The 16,228-nt window shown below is 35.8% G+C and overlaps 2 protein-coding genes across 3 annotated transcripts; one reads left to right on the top strand and one right to left on the bottom strand.

Annotated features, from left to right (window-relative positions):
* On the top strand, positions 5,337-10,849 carry LOC109830157 (protein FAM133A-like). 2 transcript variants are annotated; one of them, XM_020397330.1, is made up of 5 exons: positions 5,337-5,573; positions 6,603-6,704; positions 8,937-9,078; positions 9,177-9,223; positions 10,566-10,849. In XM_020397330.1, the coding sequence occupies exons 1-5, from the start codon at positions 5,487-5,489 to the stop codon at positions 10,797-10,799; spliced, it is 612 nt and encodes a 203-aa protein (XP_020252919.1). In that variant the 5' UTR covers positions 5,337-5,486; the 3' UTR covers positions 10,800-10,849. The 2 variants fall into 2 exon arrangements, with proteins under 2 accessions (XP_020252919.1, XP_020252918.1); XM_020397329.1 differs by having other exon boundaries at positions 5,338-5,573; positions 10,520-10,849.
* On the bottom strand, positions 11,616-16,222 carry LOC109830156 (NEDD8-conjugating enzyme Ubc12-like). Its single transcript, XM_020397328.1, has 6 exons — positions 16,171-16,222; positions 15,775-15,887; positions 13,878-13,986; positions 13,138-13,216; positions 12,929-13,045; positions 11,616-12,023 (listed from the first exon to the last, which is right to left on the bottom strand). The coding sequence occupies exons 2-6, from the start codon at positions 15,881-15,883 to the stop codon at positions 11,886-11,888; spliced, it is 552 nt and encodes a 183-aa protein (XP_020252917.1). The 5' UTR covers positions 15,884-15,887; positions 16,171-16,222; the 3' UTR covers positions 11,616-11,885.

Genomic DNA, 16,228 nt, shown 5'->3' with positions numbered 1-16,228 from the left:
GGGCAGGGGAGGGAGGCGGAGCGAGGGAGGGAGGCGGCGCGGGGGAAGGGGCAAAGGGGGATCGGCAAAGGAGGAGGAGGAGGGAGGTGAAGGGAGGACAAAATCGGGATTTTGGATTGGATGGGTCTGGACGTAATTTTTTAAAAAAAGGAAGGCCTGCAGCATATTAGGAAAAGTAAGAGAGACTGCATCACAATGGAAATTGAGTTTTAAGGCATTGAAGCAAATTTTCCTAATTTCTTAATTGTTGATGTGAAGCTTACGTACGACATTACCACCTCCTAAATATACTTCCGCTCCTCAGCTCTCCGAGATAGCTCGGAAATAGAGGAAAGGCTTGTGGGGCCCGCATGAAAATTAACTACGTGTGAAAATAGGGATTCTTTGAAGTCCTAATCCTGATCTCCAGCCTAGCGGCCGCGCTCGAAGCGTATGCTCAAGTCATGAGATTGTAAGCTTCATTGAGCAATAATGTGGTTTACTTTATAATCTAATTAATACATAATAAAATAAAATTAATAGTTTCAGGACTGTCCGTACAAAGTGCTCATTAGGCATCTTGCTATGGGAAATGCGTATGATTGGATTCCTCGAAATAAAAATGCATGCATTAGCATAAATTATATAATTTCTAAAATATGCTCTAACTTTAGCCTACCAATCACACAGTTCACACAGTGTAACATATGGTTTAGATATTTTTACCATGTGACACATTTATCCACATGGCCATTGTATTTCCTTTTTTTTTAAATAAGAAAATGGTTATTAAAATATGACCGTAAGTCTAGTGTGTGTAAGTGGTTTTGGCCTCATGGGCCAACTTGTTACCCAACCCATTATAGAACTCAACCCGTTTTGTTGGAAATATCCCACGTTCTGGGATTTCTTCCGTTGGAGAGAACGAATCTTATGGAGGGTTCGGCTTTAGAGAGATAATGTGCAGATTTTTGGGGACGCAAGTGGAGAGGAAACGCCCATAAATAGAGATGAGTTCTTCTCATCTGAAATTACAATCTCCATCGGAGTCCCAAAAACAACAATCGCTCTCTCATTCCTTCAGTGTGATGTATATACTAAATATACCTTTTATTCCAATTTTTATTCAAACAAAGATCCTCACGAAATAACAATATTAGCTACTTCCTAACAAAATTTTCAATTGTTATCCATAAAAAAATAAGGAGAAAGAAGTATCACTTTTGCTATTTCAAAAGTATGCGAAACAAATAAAAGAAGTGTTACTTCTTCTACTTCCTACTTCTTAGTTTTAAAAGTTAGTTCATTAACATACTTTTCGCTTCTAATACTTCCGTTGATCCAAACAGGACCTCTTAGTGTTACATATTTTGTTTATTCGTAGTAATTTCACAAATTGGTTTGCCAATTGTCAACTTGATAGAGTAAAAATTTGACAATTATCATTTGTACTTATAACATTTATTTGGTTGTTTTAAACTTCATAGAATAAAAAATACAATAAAATTAATGACATGGGACTAATCTTGATTGGATGTGCAAAACGAAACATTAGACCGTGCTTAGCACAGGACTAATACTAATTTCCTAGGAATAGTGACATACAAGGGTAGGAATCAATCTAAAGACTATTTTAGATGGTTAAGGGGATGTCTGGATGAACAGAAATACAGCTATACCATCAAATGTTGTGGATAAGTTTCTAATTTTAAAATTTTAGTGAGCAGCAAAGTAATTGAAAATAATATTTAGGGGTTTCAAAAATTAAAGATAAATTGTTGATTTCAAACGATTATCTAACATAATTTCATGAAGACATCTTATTTATTAAGAGAGATTTTTTGTTGCATTCTGCAAAACCTGCTATAAAATTCGAAGCTCTATTGCATTTTGAGGAAGGGTGCATACAAGGATATTTACCATATCATATCCAACCTAATACAGATTGGATATGATACTTACCATATTATATCCGTTTATCACTCACGGATATGGATATAGATATGCTTAACTACAAAATTTTCATATCCATATTTGTTAAAAATTGAATACATATACGGATATGCATATATATATAAATAGTTCATATTTACCCCAACATACATAACCACACTGTCAACTATATGTCTTAAGTTTGGTCAGGTAAATATAATTTAAATGGTTGCTTTTACTTGTTGGTTTAGAGCTCAGACCAATGTAAAATGGGCTTCCTTTGAGTCCAAAACTCACTCCATTATTTCATGTTTTCTATTTAGGGCATGTTTGGCTATTTCCACGAAAAAACGGAAATGGAAAACCCTCTTTGAAAATGATTTCAACACATATCAAGAGGTTTCTCAGTTTTCTTTTATTTTGTTTGTTTCGCAAAGAAACCTCCCCTTTTCACTGCCAAGTCATACAAAAAACAAAAAAAAAACCTCTATAGTAACAGTGCTTTTGATTTCCATTTCTTTAGTTTGTTTGACAAGAAGAAAAAGGAAAAGAGAAATGACCCATTAAAAAAGGAATTTATTCATCATGATACTCTCCAATAGTGCATTTATTAATTAAAAACTTATTGATGTGACATTTCCAAGTGTTTTCACAGTTTTTTGTTGTGAAAACACATTTCTTGAAATGTGACATGGCATCCTAGGTGGCATCCCCATTTCCTTAAAAAAAATAATGTGACATGACAGCCAGTTTTCTTCTTTTTATTGACAAACAAACAGCCCCTTAAAAGAAACTTTGACAAGTATATTGGAGGGTAATTTGGGCTAAAAAAAAAGTTGACGCAATAGTTTTAACTGTATAGTATAGTCTCAACTTAATTTACTCTTTGGTACCTATGTCTCAAACACACATCTAAACTTATCTTTCTATTCACTATTTGGTCCATTTCCATCAAATCAAATGACAGGTTATATATTTATGGTGGACAAATTTTAAAAACCAACCCCTTTTACTATTTATTTTTAAAAAATGATCGTTTTTGCAAAATTTTTTAAAAACCGACCTGGTTTCAGCTCGGGAGCTGAAACCAGGTCGGGTTTTGAAAAATTTTATCCGAAACTTCACGGGAGTTGAACTCCCGTGAAGTTTAGTAAAACTACTAAACTTCACGGGAGTTCAAATCCCGTGAAGTTTAGTAAAACTACTAAACTTCACGGGAGTTAAAAATCCCGTGAAGTTTCGTAGTTTAATTTTTTTTTTGAACTGCGAAACTTCACGGGAGTTCAACTCCCGTGAAGTTTTCGAAGTTTTTTCACAAAACCGACATGGTTTCAGCGCCAAGGCTGAAACCAGGTCGTTTTTTGCAATTAAGTTTGAAAAAGGTTGTTTTCTAGGATTAAATTTCTAAATAGATTGGTTTTGAAAATTTCTCTTATTTATGGTTTTCTGAGAAAGAGAAATTTGAATATCTTTCATTCCTCTCTTTAAGGGGCTGTTTGGTTGTTTTCCGAAAAAAACAAGAAATAGAAATGTCACATTTCATTTGATATCATGACATTTCAAGAGTTTTTCCACATTTTATTTTTTATGTTTGTTTCGCAAAGAAATCACCCCTTTAAACCTTCCAAGTCACATAAAGAGACAAAAAAAGCCGCAATAGTAACAGTGCATGTGTTTTCTATTTCTTGTGTTTGTTTGAACAAAAAAAGGAAAGAGAAATGAAAATATTTAAATAATCTGTTTAATTCCCATTCATTGTTCCAACAGTGCTTTTAAATATTAAAAATTCATTGAATTGACATTTCCAAGTGTTTTCAGAGGTTTTTGTTGTGAAAACACATTTCTTAAAAATGTGATGTGGCATTCTACGTGGCGTTTCATTTCTCTAAATTTCAAAACGAACCAAACTGAAGAAATGGAAAACCTTTGAAACCAAAAACCTATGTGGCACATGGGGGATTTCTTGAAATGTGAGGTGGCGGGTGTTTTCTCTTTTTTTTTTTGAGCAAACAAACGGACCCTAAATATAAAAGTTAACCATCAGTCGAGCTATTCATTCTTATCTTAACCTTTTTTATTGAAAAAAAATTAAAGCTTGATTGGAAAGGTTTGATTAAAACATTAATTTGAGAACTTCAGCCGGTCGTATACTCGACGTATAATATTCAGTGCGGTCAACTAAGTTTGGCTGCTTTACAAGTGACTACGCAATAATAGATTCCTCAGGGACCAATGTGTCAAACGCGTCCTTGCGTCCGCAAATCTTAGGGCGAATATCGTACACAGAATAAATCCAACGGCCGGTATTGCACCGATTTCTTCTTGAGTGGGGCCCGCATTCGCAGGATCATGGTGCCTTTGGACTTCGTGAGACAGGATAGGACGTTACCGTACAATGTAACTGGCCAGCATGATGTGGGCCCCACCGACCTCTTCTTTCCTGCTATTTTAACTGTTGATGACTTGGTCTTTCGACCGTAGTAATTTGTGGCCCAGCTATCTACGCCCTAGTCCAGTTGGGGTGGGCTTTTCTGGAGTTTGAGGCCCATGAATTGTGGGTTGGGCTGATCTTGAGCCAGGACGTGTTAGAATAAAATAAATAACTTATCGGAAGAAATTTTCATTTTAAACCCAATGCAATTTTTTTAAAAAACCAACCTATTCTGTTTTTATTGTAAAAAACCGACCCACTTTGTGGCAACATCAGCAACGTGGCCACGAAGCGGATTGATTTTTTTTAATCTCATCTCTAAATAGTCGGGATTGCCAACCCCGACTAATTTTGCTAGTATCGATTTCTGGAAATAAAAACAGAGTAGGTCGGTTTTTTTTAAAAAAAGTTGAATTGGATTTAAAACAATTTTTTTTTCTAACTTATCAGTTTGAACGTTGTCAGGAATTCCAAAAGATGATAAGAAGAAAGTGACTTAAAGTAAAGGCAAATCATTTTCTCTACATAGAAGATTGACAATGTTCTTCGTAATTATATAATTAGAAAAGTAGTTTGAAAACTAGCAATGTTAAACTTTATGAAAGTTATTTTCCCCAATTCAGTTAATAAGTAATAACATTGAAAAAATGTTGTTGTACAAGTAGGGGGAAAAAACCAAACGGATGGTCTCTCTTCGGAAAATCATTCACTGGAGACATAATATCAATATTTTAACTGTTTATATTGATTTTATAGGTTATATTGATTTTACCTCAACTAAAAAGTAATACTGAACATATGTCACATTTTTCAGAAATTTTTTTCCCTCGTAGAACCATTTTCCATTTCACACCCATCAACAATTATTATTTCTTAAAGAAAAAAGAAAAAATAATAAAAAATTCAATAGTAATTTTCCAGTTACTCTTCCACTCACTTGGACCCTATTTGTTCACAAAACCCCTCAAAGTTCTATCCTGTTACATATAAAATCCCACCAAAAACCTCCCCATCCCTCTCTCGTCAACCTCATCCCCTTCTCAATTCTCCCCCAAACGGGGTATTAAAAAAAAAAACCCTAATTCTCAAAATTGAACCAAGTACCGGCCTCAATCCCTGAATCCTTCGCCCTGAACGAGAGAGGATGGGGAAGAACCAAGCGTACAAAGCGATGCAGAGGTCGAGGCTGGGCTCGGCCGCCGGCGGGCCTGAGGAGATCGAGGACGGAATGGTTCGTACCTTTTCACGCCATCATCTGTTTGTTCTTCTAGGGTTTTGAAGCCTCTAGATTGTTTGTCAATTTCGTGTTTTTTAGTAGATAGAACCCTGTGAATCTGATAAAGCCGTTAATTTCAAGCTCATTTTATGCAATTAGTTAACTAATCGCTTTCGAGATCATGCTTGAATTAGCACCAAATTTAGCACAAATTTTAGTTAATTAAAACGGGGTGAATACTTGATAGTTGTCATGGGCTATGAATCATTGGAAAAAACAATGGCATTATTCTGGCAAAGACTACGCTTTTTAGCTATTTTCTTTGGCCATACGTTGGTAGATTTTGCTTGTAGTTTCACAGCCAGAGCATAAGTAATGAAATTACTGCTTCCAGCAAATAACTTGAGATGTTTGGAGATTGTAGAAGGTATGGCAGGAGTAGGAGCACTTTGAGCAACTTGCAAAATTTTCAATCTCTAACTATTTGAATAGCAAGGTTCATGCAAATAATACTGTGAAATGCACTTAGGCAACTTGATGTTTCTGATTTATTTCTTTATATAGGATTATAGTTATAAATTATTGGCTAACATATCTTCATTACCAAATGAATTGTGGATTCTTTGGACTTAAGGATACAATAAATAAGCAGGAAACTATATCTTTCTTTTTGTCAACTTTAAGCTGTTTGAGAATCTCATTTTTCTTCATGATTTTTCCTTCTCAATTACTTTGTCACCTGCCTACCATTCGTTGTGAAATTGTTTTTCCTATTTTCTTGAGAAAATACTCTCTTTAATTGAATGCACAAATATAGTGCGGAGCTTATTAGCTTGTGCATTTATGTAGTTGGTTGCATCCAAAGATAGAGATATGAGACTTTTTTTACATTGCTGCTCCATTATGTCTTCTTCTAATTTTGTTCTTCCTTGTCCTTTTTTGTAAAGGAATACAGTTTTTTAGTTCTTTATATTTGTTCTCTCTGCATTTTGGTATGCAATACTTTTATTTTTGTCGAATTTTTACTAACGAGGACCGTCACAGACGGATGGTTCATTTCATTCACCAGAGTGGCATGCTGCTCGTTTGGCCAGCCTTAACACTTCTCACACTATAACTTGGGAAGAATACAAGAAGAAGCAGAAGGTAATACTTTTTGCAAATGGAATGGCGCATGTTATTAAAGCCAGTGTTTTACCTGAACAATTTTATCTTTTAAATAATATAGCAACATAGTTGACATATTGCCATGACATTTGACATGTTCTATGTAACATTTTTCGTTAGTATGGTGCTTTCTTTCCTATTAATTATTGGACTCCTTTTTAATTTTCTGAGGTCTAAAAGTTTGCCCCTATGTCTGCATGTTGTTTGTACCGTATGCTATTTTTATGTTGTCTTAGGTTTTATACATGCAACTTATTTCAATCTTTCACTGGGTAGGTTGGGTAATGTCAAAGAATGCGATGTACCCATAACTTGCATTACTATGTCCTCTGGTGGCACTTGTAAATAAATAAGTAAAGTGTTATTGGTCTGTTTATTACTTTACAACTACTATGCGGAAGGACTGCTTGATACGAGAAGTGATTGCGCTGTCCAGATGAGTTTCATGCTACTCAGAAAAATCAAGTCTTGAATACACTGATATTGTCATCTTGTTCACATTCATATAAATAATCATGTTTCTGTAATCTCAGTATGTTAAAAGTGGATCTTTCAGAATTGTGATTCCGTCTTATTTGTGCCTTAAAGATGAATGCAATTCTTTATAGCAAAACTCTTACTAGCTTTCCTCTTTATCTCTATCTTTTCTGGGTCAAGAGTTTTGACCTTCTTGATTTGCATGGTTTTGAACTGTATGACCAAAAAAGAGGTAGGTCTTTGTACTTGCTAAGTGCCTTTAAGCATTACTTGATCCTTTATAGGGCACGTAACTAACCATAGCATTGAACTGTGTGGGAAATCTTGTTTTCCTGGTGGAGTTTCTCTTCGCTTTTAATGCTTCATAATCAACCCATTTAGATGAAAAGGGGTTTGGATGTCAATAAATGCATATGAAGATCACAACTTGTACATATAGTGGTTAAAGAAACATCCACAATGATGTTATGGGAGTTTCTTGATCCTTTCTTCACGAGTTACTTTCAACTTCTTGAAGATACAAATTAAGTGCACTGCCTATTCCCTACGCAGAAAAAGCAACAACACCTGCCCATATGCTTGTTTTCAGGCCAGTTAAGTGCACTGCCTATTCCCTACGCAGAAAAAGCAACAACACCTGCCCATATGCTTGTTTTCAGGCCAGGCTAGCATGGGTCTGGTTTTCCTTGCACAAAAAGCAACAACACCTGCCCATATGCTTGTTTTCAGGCCAGGCTAGCATGGGTCTGGTTTTCCTTGCACACCAGAAGATCTATGCAAGTTTTCTGTTAAATCCGTAACTTATCATCTATTGAGTCAGTTTAAGGCATAGCATGCGGCTTGAAGCAAAAAAATGTCAAACTTCAATAAACCGATATTCTGGTACCATTCGGAAATATGCTAAACTTTCATGTATTTATGTATTTTCCCCTCAATTTTCATTTTAAGCAGCAACCTGTCTTTGTTAACTTAATAACCTCTGCCTTTGTTAACTTCAACTGGGCACTGATGATAATTTAAACATTTTCATACATTTAATGAACATATAACAAATTCTTTCTTTTTCAGTCATCTTAATGCATCCCAGGTCGTATGCTGATAAAACTATATTGTCAATGTATTTTTAGAAGCATTATAATTTAATGTGGCAACTGGAAAGAAAAATTACAGCCAATATGCGATGCACTTTCATTAGTCGGTCAAGCAAGTGTCAAGTTGCATTTGAGAAGATTTACACTTGAACTTTGACATTGTAGACATAGCGCAAGGAGTACACAAGAACTTGTGTCACATACATATTCACACGATTATCAATAGATTAACCTTTTGTCATATCTGTTTATGAATGATCTGATGTAATTAAAATGAGGTTCATTGAATTGGGTAAAAGTTCCAACCCTTTACTGGACATGTCCATGACGATGGTTCATGGTGTGCTTTGTTGGCGGGTAATGATAAAGCTTTTTTCTTTTTTTGGTTGTTGTTGTAGTATTAGAGTATAAATGCTGTTCTCAAATTCTTCATCATAGATGACCATTTCACGCACCGCCACTGCTATCATAATCTCTGTTCTTGCATTTGCACATGATATGTGCATTCTTTCTTCTTCTTTTGTTTTAATAATTACTGATCTTCCGGGTATTTCACTGGAAGTGTTACTCTTTTTTCCCCCAATTTTTTTTGCATAGAATTAGCATTGTAGTTAGACCACTTACTCTAATGGTCCTCATTCAGGAAGACGAGCTCAAAAGAGGTGAGATGGAGGCTGACAAGGATAAAATGATGAGAGAATACAGGGCCCAGCTTGATGCTGAAAGAGCACGCAAGCTCTCTCTTGGAAGAAACCACTCCAGCAGCAAGTCACATAGCAAGAAAGGTAAACTCGGTAAACTCTAAGTTTTGGATTTGCCTACATTTCCTCCTTTTTCAGAGTATTTAGTGCTACTTTACGGACTCGAGTGCATGCCAATGCAGAGAGGAAGGATAAAGACACGAAGAAACGGAGCAGCAGAAAGAGAAAGGTTTCTGATTTTCAAATTAATTCCTTATATTTATGTGCCCACCTATGACATAGTTCCTTTCAGTTGTGATTCAGTCAAAACATGGAATTAACTGGTCACTGCTTAACCGCCTTCTCAAGCTCAGAGTAACCTATTGAATTCCGTTCGTTCGCTGTCGAAATTGAATTACTGTCGCTCTGTTTCATTCAGTTAGTTAAGCAACTTTACATATTCTCCACACTTGGCTTCTTTAGATTCACAAAGGACGCGTCAGCGATTTTCATCATGCCCATCTTGAGTGGAGCATCTACTTTGCAAGCTACAACTGTGCTCAAGGGATGTTTAGGGCATAAGAGTCTCATGAACTTAAATAAATAGGCAAAACATTCTATCTTCATAAGACCTGGCTCTCAGTGCTGGAGGGGTGCTAATCTTATAGGAAGTCATACGCTACAATAGTAAGAATAACATATTTAGACCTTGATCCTTGTTAGTGAATGTAGGTTATGTTCTCCTCCATATATGACCAAGTGACATTGGCGATCAACTCTGACCTCTCTAGCAATGTGTGCAATTGGTTCTTTAGCAGGATTGTTTTAGAGAGGAAAATGATAAGAATGATGACTTTCTTTGAGAACATTCATCGGCATGCCTAGGGACAACTATACGTAGATTCCAAAGGAGTAATCATTAGGCAGAATAAGAAGGTAGGTTGAGATCCTCAGGATATTGCACATATATAAAATTTGCATGAGAAGTGGGGATTATTTTTTTAATTAAACTTTTGTCTTGATGCTTACTTGACAGAAAAGATTCTTCAAAATGGAGTTGGCACTCCAAATGAATCTTGTTGGATGACTTCCTTGATGGGCAACCTAACTCCAAAAATGGTTCATACCAAGAGGAGATCCCTTGTTCCTAAGTTCCAGCTTTGAAAAATGTTAACAATGCTACAAATGCATAAAACCCTAATATTAATAGTTAAGTGTTGCTTAGAAAGTATAGGTAGGACTCAAATGTTTCTTGCATCTTAAAAGATAAATATTTGTTTGTCTAGAATTATTGAGATTCATGTTGCACATCCCAAATTTCCAATGATCACTAGGAAATAGGAATTCTGTGGCTGAAAGTGAGTTTCTAATGTGCATGCAGCATACTATTTAATTTGATCTTTGTTTCTTTTAGACTGTGGCCAACAAACAAAAAGTATTACAACCTAGAATTTCGTGTTTTACATTGTTTTACGTCTTATAATGTCTTATCTTTATTTCCACGGATGTGCATGTAAACGACTAGAATTATAATTATATTTTACAGCACAGACAGAGATCACATGAATCCAGTTCATCTTGTTCATCATCAGAATCTTCTAGCAGCAGCGATGATGAAAGGGAATCAAAAAGGTCAAGATCGAAGTCAAGATCAAAGAAATCTTCTAGCAGCAGCGACAATGAGAAGGAATCGAAAAGGTCAAGGTCAAAGTCGAGATCGAAAAAATCAAAGAAGGAAAGAAAGCACAGGTCACGAGCCAAGCACTCCAGCAGTGACGGTGATAGTGATGGTCCCTTGCCACTCTCCAGATTCTTTGGCGCTGTAAAGAGCTGAAGCACCTCTCTTCTATATTGTAGCGTCTACCTGTGAGTTCATAGATGGCCGTTGCCCCCCCCCCCCCCCCCATTAGGCAGAAATTGTTGTTGCCTAATAAAAATTGTTACAACATATTTTACTTATTGAATTGTCTAATTAGTTGCTTAAACAAAACTTATATAAATTGGATGCATAAAATTGGTCGGGGGCCTCGGAGATTGATTGAAGAGTGAATCTTGTATAATTACTTGTACCGTTTACCTCAGTAGTTGTGGAGAAAGGAGTTAGAGAACTGCATCTGGTGACAATCTCAATCTCTTCCCGCGTTTGAGCTTAGTGTTGATTTCAGTCCTGTAGACAGCCCTTTGGTACTAATTTTTGGTTGTCGATGATGATTGGACAATTTATTTCCCCCCTTTCAAATCAATAGCTTAACCATGAGATCTCTGACGACTTCCCATACAAAAACAATTTTAAAAGGCATGCGCAATCTCTCTAGGTAGGCAATGCAAGTTGGTAAAAGCCTAAAGGAACAGACTCTATAATGACGCGGTCTAATACAAATTGTATAAATTCCACCCGCAACTGATCATTACGGAACCATATGAACTGAGACGAGCCTTTGCGGTACTCATCTTATAGCAGTAAATTCAGCAGCCTCTCGCGGCTCAATCAACTTCAAACGACTAACACGAAAGTTAAATCCAGCTCACCAATTATATGAATTAATTAACAATTCTATAATGGAGGAGGAATGGGAGGAAAAACCCCAAGAATTGCCAACACCTACTAACACAAAACACAGCAGAGAAGCCAACAACTCCGATAGAGACCATAGAGAATAGTTCATGGTATATTATCATAGTAGCGGTACATATTTTCCATTTAAGGAGCCAAACATCATTCACACTTTACCATGGAACTGGAAACATAAACTCAAAAGGTATTCAGCAAACAGATATAAGTTTCACACGTAGCAATGATGCAAAATTGAAAGAACCGTAAAACACATGCATCAAGAATTGCCAAGTTACTCCGAGATCACCAGATAGAATTTACAGCACTCAGTTGAGATCTTCTGGTGCGGGCGTTCAATTTATAAGCACCTGGTGAAGTGGGTTTGACCAACATATCCACCAGCCATGGCCCTTCTCACATTGGTTTCAAACAACTTCGGGTTGTCGCGTAGAACAGCAGCTGCTTCATGATTTAGTGGGTCCTCATCGTTGGGTTGCTGAACATAAACATAAGCAGGCAGTTAAGAGTGATAACGGATCTTTAATCAAGAAGGATTTATAAATATATATCACTCCGTGAGAGAAGGCATAATCAGAAAGCAGCAGATAAATTCAAATCAACGCGTAAACTGAATTTAACAAGCTATTAACCATAATTAATATTTGCAATACATGTCGGTGCTATTAACCCTAATTAATAGCAATGACATGTATGTTCACTCCTCAAATTACTCTTTGTTGACGCCACTTCGAACTTCCTAAAAATAAACATTTCCTTATCTATATTTACTGTATTAAACTCATCCATCTCAACGCCTTGTTCAACTATACTCAATTTTGGACAGTTTCTTGGTTGCGCAACAATTTATATGATTAAACATTTCAATCGGCATGTTTGTCGAAAAAGTTATTGCACCACTACCGCAACCACACATTTTAGAATAAAACAGACAATTAGGATTGCATTGTTTTTATTGATATGACAATATACTCTTTGAATTTCAAAACAATAAGTTGACATGTTTCATGTGTTGCATCTGAGCTGACTACAAAAGCTACAAGCTGTTGAAATTTAGATCATTCTAATGTAAACACTAAGTAGGCACTAATTTGAACAAGCAGTACTGTACAATTGGAATCAGATGATACAGCTTTTGCGTCCATACATATTCTGAGCAGTGAGCATTGACCCGTGGCAAATATTTTAGCTTGGGTACAATCAAATAAATGTTCAATTTTATCTTTAATTTTTGGAAATTTAATTGGCAACATTACTTCAGTCTATCAAGAAAGTGAGAACAGACTGTATGAAAAGGTATTTATTACAAATATGTCTTTGCACTGGCTCACAGTAGAAACTAGCAAATCCATCTGCACAAAACATTAATAAAAAGATGAATACCGTGAAAAGAAGATTCAACCCATAGATGACAGTGTTTATGTTGAGAACAGGCTTCCAGTCCTCACGGAGGATGTTAAGGCAGACATTACCCTCGAGGTCAATATTAGGATGATAAACCTACATTCAGTGAAATTTGAAGAAATAAAATAGATTAACTGGAAAAAGGGGCATGGGCTAAAAATAAGTTAAAACAAGAAAAATACAGTTACCTTTGTCTTGCACTTGACTTTAGGTGGTTCGTGGGGATACGAAGGAGAGACTTGGAAGGTGAATGTAAATGTACCACCTCTATGAAAAATGTCAAAAACAACTGAAAGTCATGTTATAGCACAAAAATGGGGATAAGTGCATTTAACAAGAACGTGAATTGTGAAGAAACATAACAATAAATGTTCTGATGACAAAATGGTAAAAAAGAAAAGCCGCAAAGATGTTCTCCATGAGTATTGAAGATTCCAAATTTAGGCTTTACCCTGAGTAATTGGAAGTGAATGACAAGTGAAGATATGGACATGTTGACGAGGGCATACATACAAACTAGAAGGAAAAAACAACAATATTCATAGTCGAGATATTATACAACCACAAGAGCAACTACAATCTGCCTTGAACCTTTTCAGAATTTACTAATAAACGTGTTGCAGAAGAAAGGGACAAATGCCATCTAAAAAGAAAAATACACAGTGACATGGAAACATGAAAATGACCTAAACCCTTGAAGACAAAAAGGCGAAGGTGACAAGGACGAAACACATTCTACAAAAAAAAATGAAGCCTATTATCTTAAGCAATTAGAACAAATTATAAAGTCAAACAAAAATATGCAAGAAAATTGAGGACTGCACAGATATAGGTTTTTTAATGCACAAGTAGACAGGAAATAAAAATATTGAAAACCACACAGACACTTGGCTTATAAAATAAATCCAAATCAGCAAAAGATACTTACAAATAAAATCCTTCATCGGGACGGATGCTGATCTCAAAATTCATCAGATCATCTTTCCCATTGGGAAAAGATATAGTAGTAGTTTTCGGCAGGTTTAGCTCACTGATATCTGTAAAAAACAAATACCAAAAGTATAATTATATAGCAGAAAATTGACTCGCCTTTCTTGTAGAGAAAAGCCTGAAATTGAGAACTAAATATAAGAAGTTAATAAATATTATAGATTTCAAGTTAAAGATTCAGAAATTATTGCCCTATAAATTCAAGATTCTACATCTGAAAATTAGTACCCCTTTCAAGTCAAAAAGTAACCAGGGACCAGAACATGTCTCAAATCAAAAATTAGTACCCCTTCCAGGTCAATATAGTTTTATATGTAGGATTGGTCTAAATTGATGGCCCATAAGTCTTCAACTCTTAAGATGCACGATATGTACAGATATGAAAATCCCATGGCTTCTTCAGTTAGGTCTAAATTGATGTCTTGTATTTTATGTATTCATATGTATAAATAAAGATACAGATGAATCACTATCAGCATGCAATGTATCATAAATTTGTCTTCTTGTATGTTAAAGGGTTACATTCCAAGAAAAAAGGTGTTATGAATGAAAGTAATTTTCCGAGTTAATCAATTGTAGGAAATCCAGTGTTGTTTTACATGTAAAAAAATCAAGCAATATAAAGCATAAAGGAGCCTCCAAAACGTACTAAATATTGTCGTTAAAAAAAAGGATTATGTAAACCAGAAATCCAAAATGAAAGTTAAGTAATGTCGTGTTTATACCATTGAATTTAGATTTTTAAGCACAAAAACATATAATTACATACAAATTTGTGTAATGGCAAACAAAAACATGAAAATGAAGGAAAAACCTTAGTAGCAAAAGCAAAGACTGGTTTTCTTCTTAGAGTACGGATTAGCTCCTGACAAGCCTAACTTTTTTATTAGATTAGAAATAGCAGATTATACTGACTGTTCAATCTAAAGAAAACGGTTAGAAAATACATGAAAGATGCTGAAATTGTAGGCTAACATTAATCTACAGATAACGACTAATTTTCAAGATTAACCATAAACTTCTTTCAGCTAGTGCCGGTGATACATGCTTCAAAAAGCTACAAGCTTCCGTGAATGCCAAGATAATGGATCCACTTGAAACCGTGGATTTAGTAAACAAGTATGAAATGCAAAATAGGTAGCAACACGATCATCAGAAAAGTATATAAAAGGATAACAAACTAATTGCCATATTAGAAGTGTAAAGCATCAGCCTGCATCATCAAGTACAAAAGCATATTCAGATCTTTCTTATTGCTGCTACGTTTACAGTTATTCATTTCCATGTATTGATCAATTATAAATAAATACAATGCTCAACTGCTCATACAATACAAGATGAGAAAGGGCAGCTACAAAGAAATGAACAATGGCATGTATAGCTAAACATAAGTAGTCATCTTTCTGAATTCTATAAGAGACCTAGGAGGGCTCACCCCTAAAGCTAGTTGACTCCACATTCAGCCAATTTGGCAGTAAACGTGCCGACAAGGGTGGCTTTCAACCTAGTCCCGGTCGAACACTCCAATCATAGGGTCACCCCTTTGGCTTTGGACTAACTAGTCCGGGGGTGAACACCCTAATATCGACATCACCACATACGTTGCTTGCTTGCAACTACGATACCATTTATAAGCGACCCAAGAGAACTTAACCGTAAATACTAGTTGATAAGAGGGAATCCAAACCTCTTATAACCCCAAATTGATACCTCATTTAGTCCAATGTGGAACAGAAGGGACCCTAGCAATTCCAAACTACTAACACTTCAATCGTATAGGAAAAAAAAAGACTTAAAATAAATAAATAAGTAAACAAACTTGTGCACGCCTAAACCTTTGTGAAGACGTAATTCGCCTGCGCTTTGTTTCTTTCCAGGCGGTCGTCCATTCGTATTTGCAGCTTCCTCCTTCTTCTGGTCCTTGATCTTGAAAAGCCTTATCATTTTCCTACACAAACAAGGGGGGAAAAGACCAAAAAAGAAAAACAAACAAACAAACAATCAAACAATCGTCAATCAATCTGTGCAATCCTTCGATTATCAAGATCATAATCAAGATTCGAGCTTCGACTCGCACGATCTATTGTAAGGATCTCGCACCGAAACAAACATCGCACCGAATACAATTCGATCGGGGGATTGAGCGATCGACAACAAGAAACGAGAAAGAGAAACCCTATAAAAAAACTTGACGGAAGATGAAATCTAGGGTTAGGGTTTCGAGGACTCACCTTTTGGGGGAATTTCGAGAGGAGGGACTGAAGAGAGAGAGAGAGGGAGAGAGTCGTG

This window comes from Asparagus officinalis, chromosome 2 (genome assembly GCF_001876935.1).
Source record: "Asparagus officinalis chromosome 2, Aspof.V1, whole genome shotgun sequence".
NCBI classification, from domain to species: domain Eukaryota; kingdom Viridiplantae; phylum Streptophyta; class Magnoliopsida; order Asparagales; family Asparagaceae; genus Asparagus; species Asparagus officinalis.
The sequence above is the reverse complement of the archived record's forward strand: the minus strand, read 5'-3'. Positions and strand labels throughout refer to the sequence as shown.